A 12,059-nucleotide genomic window follows, 5' to 3' on the forward strand; every position below is an offset into this window, starting at 1 on the left:
AATGGAGAAAAACAGTCTCTTTAATAAGTTATGCTGGGAAAACTGGAGAGCTACATGTAAAAGAATGAAATTAGAACATTCTCTAACACCATACACAAAAATAAACTCAAAATGGATTAAGACCTAAATGCAAGACCAGAAACCATAAAACTCCTAGAAGAAAACATAGGCACAACATTCTTTGAAATAAATCGTAGCAATATTTTTTTGGATCAGTCTCCTAAAGCAAAAGAAATAAACGCAAAAATTAAAAAATGGGACCTAATTAAACTTAAAGTCTTTTTGCACAGCAAAAACAAGAAGACAGGGACTTCCCTGGTGGCGAAGTGGTTAGGAATCCGCCTGCCAATGCAGGGGACACGGATTTGAGCCCTGGTCCAGGAAGATCCCACATGCCGTGGAGCAACTAAGCCCGTGTGCCACAACTACTGAGCCTGCGCTCTAGAGCCCACGAGCCACAACTACTGAAGCCCGCATGCCTAGATCCCGTGCTCCGCAACAAGAGAAGCCACCACAATGAGAAGCCGGCGCACCACAACGAAGAGTAGCTCCCGCTTGCCACAACTAGAGAAAGCCCATGCGCAGCAACGAAGACCCAACGCAGCCAAAAATAAATAAATTAATTAATTAAAAAACAAAACTAAACAAAAAAACCCAAAAAGACAACTTTACTGAATGAATGGGAGAAAATTTTGTAAATGATATGGCTGATAAGGGGTTAATATCCAAAATATATAAACAGTTCATACAACTCAACATCAAAAAAGCAAACACCCCAATTAAAAAATGGGCAGAAGACCTGAATAGACATTTTTCTAAAGAGGATATGCAGATGGTCAACAGGCACAATAAAGGATGCTCAACATCACTAATCATCAGGGAAATGCAAATCAAAACCACAATGAAATACCGCCTTACATCTGTCAGAACGGCTATCATCAAAACGAACACAAATAACAAATGTTGCTGAGGATGTGGAGAAAAGGGTACCCTCGTACACTGTTGGTTGGAATGTAAATTGGTGCAGCCACTGTGGAGAACAGTATGGGGGTTTCTCAAAAAACTAAAAATAGAACTACCATATGACCCAGCATTTCCACTCCTGGTTATATATCTGGAAAAAAACCCAACAAAACACTAATTCGAAAAGATACATGCATCTGCTTACATTTTTTAAAAAACCCTAATTTTTAATGGAGAAATATTCCCATTGAGAGAGGAACCATAATTTATTCATTTAAGTGGATTCCAATTTTCACGGTAATGAACAATGTTTTGGCAAATAAAATCATTACACATAAAGCCCTGTATATTTCAGGACAGATTTCTTTTTTTTTTTTTTTAAAGATTTAATTTTTAATTTATTTTTGGCCGTTTGGTCTTCGTTGCTGCGTGAGGGCTTTCTCTAGTTGTGGCGAGCAGGGACTACTCTTCATTGCAGTGCACGGGCTTCTCCTTGCGGTGGCTTCTCTTGCTGCGGAGCACGGGCTCTAGGCGCACGGGCTTCAGTGGTTGTGGAACGTGGGCTCTAGAGCGCAGGCTCAGTAGTTGTGGCACAGGGGCTTAGGTGCTCTGCGGCATGTGGGATCTTCCCAGACAGGGATCAAATCCATGTCCCCTGCATTGGCAGGTGGATTCTTATCCACTGCGCCACCAGGGAAGTCCCCAGGACAGATTTCTAAAAGTACATTACATGTTTAAAGGTCCTTGGTATACACTGTCAAATTGCCCTGCAGAAAGTTCATTACAAATTTATAATGCAACCAGCAGAGGATAAAAGAGCCTATATGTGAAACAATTTAACAACTGAAAAATGCCATGTTATTGTTCTAATTTGAATTTATTTGAATACTAGGAAAGGCTAATTTTATTTTCTTATGACTGTACCATTAAAATTTCTTCTGATGAAAAGCTATTACATTTTGTGATTTATAAGTATTTCTTACAAATATTTCTTTACAGATTGCTAAATGCTTTTTTAAAAATTAAAAACAAATTTTTTATTGTGGTAACGTATATATAACATAATATTGCAATTTTAAGTGTACAGTTCAGCAGCATTAGTTACATTTACAATGTTGTTAAACTATCACGACTACCTATTCCCAAAACTTTTTCATCACCCCAAAGAGAAATTCTATACTCATTAAGCAGTAACTCTCCAATCTACTTTCTGTCTCTCTCAATATGCCTATTAAAGATATTTCATTTAAGTGGAATTATTCAATATTTGTCCTTTGTAGCTGGCTTATCTCACTTAGCAAGTTGTTTCTATGGCTCATCCATGTTGTAGCAGGTAACAAAATTTCATCTTTTATGGCTGAATAATATTCCATTGTGCCTAAAGCACATTTTGTTTATCCATCTGTTCATGGCCATTTGGACTGCTTCCACCTTTTGGCTACTGGGAGTATTGCTGCAATGAACATTGGCATACCAGTATCTGTTTGAGTCCCCGTTTTCAATTTTAGTGGGATATACCTAGGTGCGGAATTGCTGGGTCATATAAAAATTCTATAGTTAACTTTTTGAGGAATATTCCAATGCTTTGGGCTTCCCTGGTGGCATAGTGGTTGAAAATCTGCCTGCCAATGCAGGGGATACGGGTTCAATCCCTGGTCCAGGAAGATCCCACATGCCGCGGAGCAACTAAGCCCATGCGCCACAACTACTGAGCCTCTGCTCTAGAGCCCGTGAGCCCCAACTACTGAGCCCCCGTGCCACAACTACTGAAGCTCATGTGCCTGGAGCCCGTGCTCCGCAACAAGAAAAGCCACCACGATGAGAAGCCCGTGCACCACAATGAAGAGTAGCCCCCACTCGCCCCAACTAGAGAAAGCCCGCACACAGCAACGAAGACCTAACACAGCCAAAAATAAATAAATAAAATAAATAAATTTTTTAAAAACCCCTCAAACTATTAAAAAAAAATTCAATACTTTTAATTTTACTTTTTTTTAAAAGTTTACCTAGAAACTCAATTTAAAAATAGACAAAGGATCTGAATAAACATTTCTCCAAAGAAGATATACAAGCAGCAAATAAGCACATGAAAAGACACTCAACAGGACTTCCCTAGTGGCGCAGTGGTTAAGAATCCACCTGCCAATGCAGGGGACAAGGGTTCGAGCCCTGGCCCGGGAAGAACCCACATGTCACAGAGCAACTAAGCCCGTGCGTCACAACTACTGAGCTTGTGCTCTAGAGCCCGCGAGCCACAACTACTGAGCCCACGTGCCACAGCTACTGCAGCCTGCGTGCTTGGAGCCCATGCTCTGCAACAAGAGAAGCCACTGCAATGATAAGATCCCACACTGCAACAAAGAGTAGCCCCCGCTCACCACAACTAGAGAAAGCCTGTGGGCAGCAACAAAGATCCAACGCAGCCAAAAATAAATAAATAAATAAATAAATTTATTAAAGGAAAAGAAAAAAGACACTCAACATTATTAGTCATCAGGGAACTGGAAGTCAAACCACAATGAGGTATTACTCCACACCCACTAGGATGGCTATAATCAAAAAGGTGTATAATAACAGGCATTGGTGAGGATATCAAGATGCTGGAGCCCTCATACATAGCTGGTGGGGATGTAAAATGGTGCAGCCAAATAGTTTGACAGTTCCTCAAAAGGTTAAACATAGAGCTACTATATGACCCAGCATTTCCACTTCTCAGTAAATACCCAAGAGAAATGAAAATATATGTATACACAAAAATGTGTACATGAATGTTCATAGGAGCATTATTTAAACAGCCAAAAAGTAGAAACAATCCAAATGTCCATCAACTCATAAATGAGTAACCAAAATGTGGTATATCCATGTGAGAGAATATTATTCAACCATAAAAAGGAATGAAGTACTGCTATATGGTACAACATGGATGAACCCTGACAACATTATGCTAAGTGAAAGAAGCCAGTCACAAAAGGCCACATAATGTATGCATCCATTTATATGAAATGTCCAGAATAGGCAGATCTATAGAACTAGAAAGTGTATTAGTGGTTTTGAGGAGCCGAGGGCAAAGAGGGATGGAGAGTGACTGCTGATGGGTATGGAGTTTCCTTTTGGGGTGATGAAAATGTCTTGAAATTAGACAGCATGTGATGGTTGCAGAATTCTAAATAAACTAAACATCACTGAATTGTACACTTTAAAAGGATAAATTTCCTTATATAGGAATTATATCTCAATAAAGCTGTTTTTTTAAAAAAGAATTTGTGTGAGAGAAAAACTCTTTGGAAACATGGGATCCATGGAGACAGAGAGTATTATTAAAGGAAGCCTTTGATAGTGTTAACTACCACTTAGAAGTGAAACTTATAAGGAATTACTTCTTGTTCTATCCAAATTGCAAATTATACTTTTACTCTGTATGTTAATAAATCCAAAGCAATTATATTATCATGTACCACCCACAAGTATGGTATTAGTTAATTTTCATGTTCTCATTACAATTATTTATTTCCATTAGGTATAAGGCAACCTGAACTAAATTTATCCACCATGATTCCATACTTCATCACTTTAGTAAAGATCTATCCCAACAAAAACACTTAAAACAAATGTTAATAGAAGAAATCTAAGAAGGGACACATTTTCAAAGGACAACAAAGATATGAGATGGTATTTGATGTAATGCTAGTTACTGGGAATACTTGCTATATCTGGCATATTTATTTACTCATTAAAACTATTCATTTACATTTTCCAATCAGCGTATGAGACCAAATTTTACTAATGTCTCTAAGTTGTTTGGAATCTGAATAACGCTATGCCCAAGTAAATTTTATTTTAAAATCAAATTCTAATATAGTGCAAAATGTTAAATGAATTCACAGCCATCACTGCAGTTCTAATTGCATGCTTTATCTAAAGACTGGAGAAGATTGTGCTAAATTATATGGAACCAACTAGTGTTCACTGTTTAGGCTATCCATTAACTGCCAGTCAAACTAATAACAGCAATCTCTTCCCTAATTTTCATGGTGCAGCTGTTTATAGAATATCCTGGGCGTGTTCACTTCAATAGATACATAATAATGCAGACATTCACAATGAAAGCTGTATTTTTTTGTTTTCAAATTTTCCTATGGACTGTACATTTTTTCTACCTTGCATATTCAACCACTTTCTTAAACTAACCGCTTTAAACAATCAGTAAATAAACTTAATTGTTATATTGTGGTTTTAAATTTAAAATCTATACTCCGAAGCCCAAATTCCAGGAAGACAAACCAAAAAAAAAAAAAAAAGGAAAGAAAGAAAGAAAAAAAGCCTAAAATACAAAACTCCTTTGTTCTTTTTAAACTGCAATATAAAAAATCTCCAGCAGAGACCGGTTATTTCTTTCCATGTGACTTACCAAGGAATGCCTATGTGACATTTATACTGATTTTCCTGTAATGATCTTTGAAAGTTAAATAGATATTAATTTCATCAGCACTAACCAACCAGAATATTTACCATTTCTAAGTACTGATACATGACTCAGGCATTTCAATTACTCAATGCAGAAGATACACAAAATTATTTTTTTGTAATACTGTATACCAAAAATTCAGTTTTTTAGAACATTAATTTTAAAAAAGCTAAACTTATTGATCTGTATCAGTGGTTGCCAGTATTTTGGATTTCAAGAAATGCAAAAATTAAAAAATTAAGCAGACCTCAATTTGCCAAGGAAAAACATTATTTTATAAAAGAAAGGACATCCTAACACTAAAAAAATAGGGCATGCTTTAAACTGATACAGAATAAAGGGCATCCTTTAAATTGATAAGATTTAACATTAAGAAAACCTTATGTCAGTCTCCTTATTTTTCTCACTTTGGCAAATACTACCAAAAACTTTGACACAGCCTAGCAACTGGGAACCACACGTCTATATTCCATAAGCCTAAAAACACTCTTTAGATCACCTTTGCTACTATATAAGTTCAATGAGCCTTGAAAAGCAACAACTTACAATTCCTGCCTAAGCCTTCTTATCTTGGCCTTAGCATCTGCCAGTTCCACTGACAGATGTTGTCGACTTTCTGTTCGCTTCATGCCTGGAGAACCACAAGGTGACTGTGCAGATGAAGAGGCATGGGGTGGAAAATGAAGACCATCCCGCTCTTCAGAGAGTTCAACGATAGTCTAAGGAAATAGAGAAATAAATCACAGAATCACTTTTAGTATTTTACATATCAGAGAACCAAACACATCAAAACTAGTCACTAAGTCTAAGTATTATACTGCAACATCAAAAAAGAATTCATTGGTCAAAAATAACTTTGTCATATTTAGCTGTCATTTTTTAAAGTTTTATTCAACAGTAGATGGATGAGCTATTTAGTAGATAACACAAAAACAAGACTTAATACTTCTTTCCTTTCCCAGTGTTTTAACAAAAAAAAGTAAATTGTGGTAAAATAAGAACAGATAGCAACTGTTGGAAAGGCATAAAAGACTTAGTAAAGAAATTAACTCAAGAGTGATGTGTCTATAATTGTGCTGTCCAACATGGTAACCAGTAGCACAAGTGGCTAATCTCAAATTTAAAGAGTTAAAAATACAGTTCCTAGTCACATTAGCCACATTTCAAGAGCACAACAGCCACAAGTGGCTAGTAGTGGTTACTGCACTGGACAGTGCAGAATTACAATCTTGCCATTCTTGCAGAATTGGACAACACTGCTCTAGAATTGTAAATAGGAACCTCAGAGGGACCTAAAAAAACCTCAGAAGTTTACTTCAACCTCTTAATTCTGCAGCTAAGGTAACTGAGGCACAGAGATTAATATGCCCATGATCTCACAACTAGCTCATAGCAATGCCAAGACTCCAGACCAGTCTCTTCACTCCACATCCTATGCTCTCTCTTACAATACTAGTTCTAATCTGCTTCCCATCTCAAAGCTTAACTTTATTCCTTTCTCTAGAGACCCACCATGGGACACAAATCTTCTATTTATCCTAAATCTGAACTTTAAGGGCTATTTAACCTACATGTATCTCACTCAATCATATTCCTCCATTCCCCTAATTTTCCTCTTACTGGAAAATTCTCTTATTCTAAACCAATTTCTCAGATTTTCTTTCAAACTTCCCAGGCAAACAGAAATTGTCTTTGGTAGACATTTCATCTGTCCTTCTACTCCAGACGGAATGGGTAGAGTTACACCTTAGGAACATGAAATCACCATCCTCACTTTGCTTCTCATCACCAAGTCTTACAATGCCCTCATTGAATCGTTACTTTTCTTCTTCTTTTTTTAAACCACCCATCAGAATTCATTTCTTTATCCTTGCGATACATTTGAGCACCCAAATCAAGGTCTGTCCAACTACTGCTTTCACAGATTCCAGTATTCCTATTGATATACCTCAGAATATGACCTCCCAGTTCCCTTTCTCTCTACAACTCCACATCCACTTCCAATCCAATACATACAGGCTTCTCCAGTGAAAGAACCATTCCTCTCTTGTGCCATATCGCCATTCCTATGCCTGAACCTCTAATCACTCAATTCCCCCTTTTTGCCGAGTCAAATAGATTATTCTTGGCTACTCTAGAGTTTCTACACAGTCTGGAACTACAATTAGGCTGTTAAATGTCACCCTTACTTTCTAATTTAACACCACCATGCCATTCTTTGCCTATGGCTCACTCTTTGAGGAAAAAACAAAAGGGAACTAATATTTATAGAACCCCTAGCTAGGGGATTTTCCAACAAGATCTTATCCAGTACTATAATTGGCAATAAAGGCTTTACATCTATTTTAGACATAAGGAAACTGAGGCACATATAGATTAAATAACTTAACCAAAGTTACGCATCTAATGGTTAGGTATAACAGGAGTTCAGATTCAAGTCTGACTCAAACACTATGTCATTTTCCTTACCTACCATCAGTTTTTCTATTTCTGCTCCAAGGTGATAAAGAACTCTAAAAAACAAAACAAACCAAAAAAAATATACAATATACAGCCCTACTACAGAAATTGCCATCCACTTTCAATTAAGCTCTTTCCAATGCCCGTCAATTCTTTTATTGAAAATCTTGATGATTTCCTGGCAAAATCTTCCCACAATGGCTGTTGTAAATATATTCCCTTTTCTCTACATAAGCCCCCAACTACAAACTGCTATCATCACTTCCAACAAATGACCCCTTCTCCAACTTGTCAAAGAAACAAAACCACCTGTGATAAACTCCTCCGTTTTTATGCATCTCTTGTTCCTTACTTCTATAACATTTTCAATTTCTCTCTTCCTATTGGTTTTTTCTCCTTGTTCTTCAAAGACATACAAGTTTCTACTATCTAGGGGAAAAAAAAATCACATTTTCCCTTTACTATCCTTCTACTATTTCTCTTTCAGTGCTACCTTTTGAAGGGTGGTTTGTTCACTGACATTACTTCATCTTGTCCATCTACCCAGTATGTCCAGCCCAACTTCCCTGTCTCTGTGAACAGTGTTACTAATTTCCACAGTAGCCCAAGCTCACACTTCACAGAATCAACTTTTATCTGTATATTTTCTGTCTTAATTATCTTTAATCTTGCCTTCTAACATCTCCTGTCTTTAACAATAACACCTGCACACAGTATTAACTAAATATCTCTTTCATGCACAAACTAGAACTTAATTTTATGCTACTTTACAATTTTTCATTTACAATTTTTTTTTTAATAAACCAGATACAATCTTTCTTATGCTTCTTTGGTATCCCTGATGTTATCCACCATAGTAGTGTGCACAAAAAGAGCTGCTCAAAAATATTTAACTGAATGATTCACAAAACGGAAAACTCAAGAAAAGTACTGAAGACACATATTACGTTTGAAATTAGCAGGTGGTTAAATTAAAGTGTCAAGAACTTCCAGATGCCAACAAACAGAGCACAAAAGATCTATGGGCTGCAAAATATTTTTTAAAAAGAAAGAAACCTGGTATTGAGAAATAAGAGTATCCAGAGGTATTTTCCATTAAAGATTATGTAGACATTTTGACTTTTCTCTAACAGCGGTAGTTTCTTGAGCTCAAGAACTCCAAACATTTTCAAAAAATCTGACAGGAAATGTTGTTAAGGCATACCTTTAATTTCTAAAGCCTTCTCTGATTCTTCCAATCCTAGACATTCCACTAATGGTTGCAAGTAATATCTTCCTTCTTTAAATTCCTATAGTATTTTTTTAGATATATGTGTCTTTTTTGGTACTTGTCACTTTCAAATTTTTATTACAGTTAATTCTTTTATTAAAATAATTTCCCTATTAGATTATAACAATCTTTGGTTCTTTTTTGAAAGTTTGTCAGTTTGTTGCTCCCACATACTCTAGCACAAGATCTTGCAAAAAGCAGGTATTTATTAATATATGTTGAAGAATGAACATAAAAAGATACAACAATGCTAAAAAAATTCTGGTGACAATAATTCTACTTATAGAACTCATCATTAAGGAAGAGAATCAAGAGATGTGCTCAGCACAATCACAGATTTAGGCAAAGGTGTTATAAAGGTTAGGGACAGAAGCGTTGGAGTTAGAATGGACAAGTTACCTAACTTCTCTGAACTTGAGAATCTTCATCTATAAAATGGGGTTATTGTGCAGACTTAATAAGATAGTATACAATAAACTTATAACACAAAGCTTGGCATAAACAGTGACAATAAATATTTGGTTTTTAGTAAAAGGAGAGGACTGAAGAGATTCTTGTTTCATAGCATTAAGAACAAAAAAATGAAGAGTAATTAAAAACAGGGCGACCAAATTATATTTTCTAGATCAAAGTGAAACAATTATTACAAAAGATCAATAAAAACAGAAAAAAGGGCTCTCTGTTCTGACAAGGGGGAGCATCCCCTGTGGAGAGCCTGTGGCTCCCAATTCTTGCCATGCCAGCAAGTGGAGGATTTAAGTGCTTTAGACGCCCACTTCAACTCCCAGTGTGAGTACTACTGCTTGCCAGGACACACACTGAAATGGGAGCGGACAACAAAGCCTGGAGCGGCCGACCAGCCTGTGATGATATGGAACCTCCCAGAATCAAGTGCCCAAGTACGAAAGAACACATTTCTGATCCTAATAAGCTGACAGTCCTCAGTGTCCCGGGAGATACCCGAGGGAACAGACACAGCAAACAACATTCTACTGATGTTATTCTAAAAGACCTCCTCCCTAGACTCAAATTTTCCTGAAGGAGATCACAAGATACAGTACACAGTCTGTGACAGAGCTGAGAACAAGGGGATCTGCAAATTTCGAGTTAAAGTAAGAGTCAGATGCTGTGACAAAATTCAACGTCCCAGGGAACAGTTACATGAAATGTCTAGCAGCAATAGTTATGGAGCCACTTGCAAGTTGTACTGCATTGGTGGCCACAAGCCACAGGGTAGCCCTGCCTGAGTCTGTCAATTCAATCTGGCTTGGTCTGGCATGGAGCCCACCTGGGCAACCATGAATATCAATGTGGGCATCAGAACAGCAGTCTTATGACTTCTGGATCAGTTTTATGAGAAAAGGAGACTCCTTATTGTGTCCACACCCATAGCCCCAAATCTCTACTGGCCGCAGCAAGAAATGCTACAGCAAGTACAGTGTGACCTGGATCTTCAACACATCATCTTGTGCTGGCAGGCATGTTCCCGACCCTCACTGGCAGGATAGGAATAAAGATTATGCCTCCAGCACTAGCTCTACAGTCCAGGCAGAATCCCATTCTATTCCTTCACTATGGCGCTAGCGGGTAAGCACAGCATGGACAAGGAGCGCTATGTCTCCCTGGTGACGCCTGTGGCCCTTTTCAGCCTGACTGACACTTTCCCCTTGGGAAAAGAGGAGATGGTCCTGCAAGCTGAAGTGGGCCAGACCTGTAACACCTGATGGGATGGCTCCTCTCTCCACAATTTTCTTTCTACATAGTGCTGGGTACACAGAAAGGCCTTAAAAATATCTTTAATGTACAGATTTTTATTTGTTATTTTTAAAGTCTATTTTATTATAAGCTTTCTCTGCACTTAAAAATTAGCACCAAGCTATCTGTACTTTGAAGTGCTCCAAAAAATATGAATATGATATTTACTCTTTCTCTCTTTACTCCATCATGGCTAGTTAATTTTGTAGAGAAATTAGAAACCACAGCCATAAACATTGCTCTCAATCTGCTATTCAGTGTGATACATAACTTTCTCCTATTTTGTTTTTTTATATAAAATTAATTAATGAAATATTTTGGAAGAAAAAAGCAGAAAAAAGTTAAAGGGAAAATGTTAATAAGAACCTGTTTCAATCCAATTGAATGATACAGAATTATTATATTTACATACTGCATTTACATGTGTCTAATATTTTTCACAATTATTTTTAATTATCTTTTCTAACTAGTCCACTGTTGATCCAAATTGAAGATTTTTTTTCCCCCCAGAGAAGTGAGTTTAAACCAGCTAGAAACTTGTTTTCTAAATACCTGAGGCAGGAGAATGTGACTACATTCTCCTGCCTCAGGTATTTAGAAAACATTTTTTTCCTTGTTAGAAAAACAAATTCAACTAAAATGCTTAATCAGGCAGGATAACAGATTTTTAAAAGGTTTTTCAAACAATCATGCTATATAGTGTTTCACATTCCTTTTAGTTTCGACACAAATCATGCAATGACAAGTATCTTGTTTATATTTCTCCAAAATAACATCCTCATTCACTCCATATTATTTCATGTAAGTGAGATCAAACAATTTTTACATATCCATCAGTCATATGAAACCAAAGTACAGATTTTTAGAAGTAATTCCTAAGAAGCTGGAAGACACCTTTTCAAAATACCTTTAATATCTTGAAACGCAAATAGAGAAATGTTATAGAAAATGGATAAAACAGTAAAAAGACACTAACATAAAAAAAGATATAGCATATGGTTCAAAACTCAGATTGAAAATAAAGTATCTAAATATCTCAGGGTAAGGTTGATATATACTAGGGATGTTTTGCAACTCACTCTTTTCTTCCTTTGGTCTCACTGTCTTAGATTTTTTTAAAAATTTAGTTGTTGCTCTAAAATATTT

At 36.7% G+C, this 12,059-nt stretch overlaps 1 protein-coding gene and 1 pseudogene across 6 annotated transcripts in view; one reads left to right on the forward strand and one right to left on the reverse strand.

Annotated features, from left to right (window-relative positions):
• Positions 1-12,059, reverse strand: part of CCDC88A (coiled-coil domain containing 88A) — a 126,087-nt gene that overhangs the window by 64,657 nt on the left and 49,371 nt on the right. For all 6 annotated transcript variants that reach the window (XM_068563961.1, XM_068563962.1, XM_068563960.1 and 3 more), the window contains exon 8: positions 5,975-6,147. In XM_068563961.1, the coding sequence (XP_068420062.1) occupies positions 5,975-6,147 (173 nt within the window). The remainder of the gene's footprint in view (positions 1-5,974; positions 6,148-12,059) is intronic.
• Positions 7,159-10,882, forward strand: LOC137778110 (sushi repeat-containing protein SRPX pseudogene; annotated as a pseudogene).

The sequence above is a fragment of the Eschrichtius robustus genome, chromosome 15 (genome assembly GCF_028021215.1).
Source record: "Eschrichtius robustus isolate mEscRob2 chromosome 15, mEscRob2.pri, whole genome shotgun sequence".
Lineage (NCBI taxonomy): Eukaryota > Metazoa > Chordata > Mammalia > Artiodactyla > Eschrichtiidae > Eschrichtius > Eschrichtius robustus.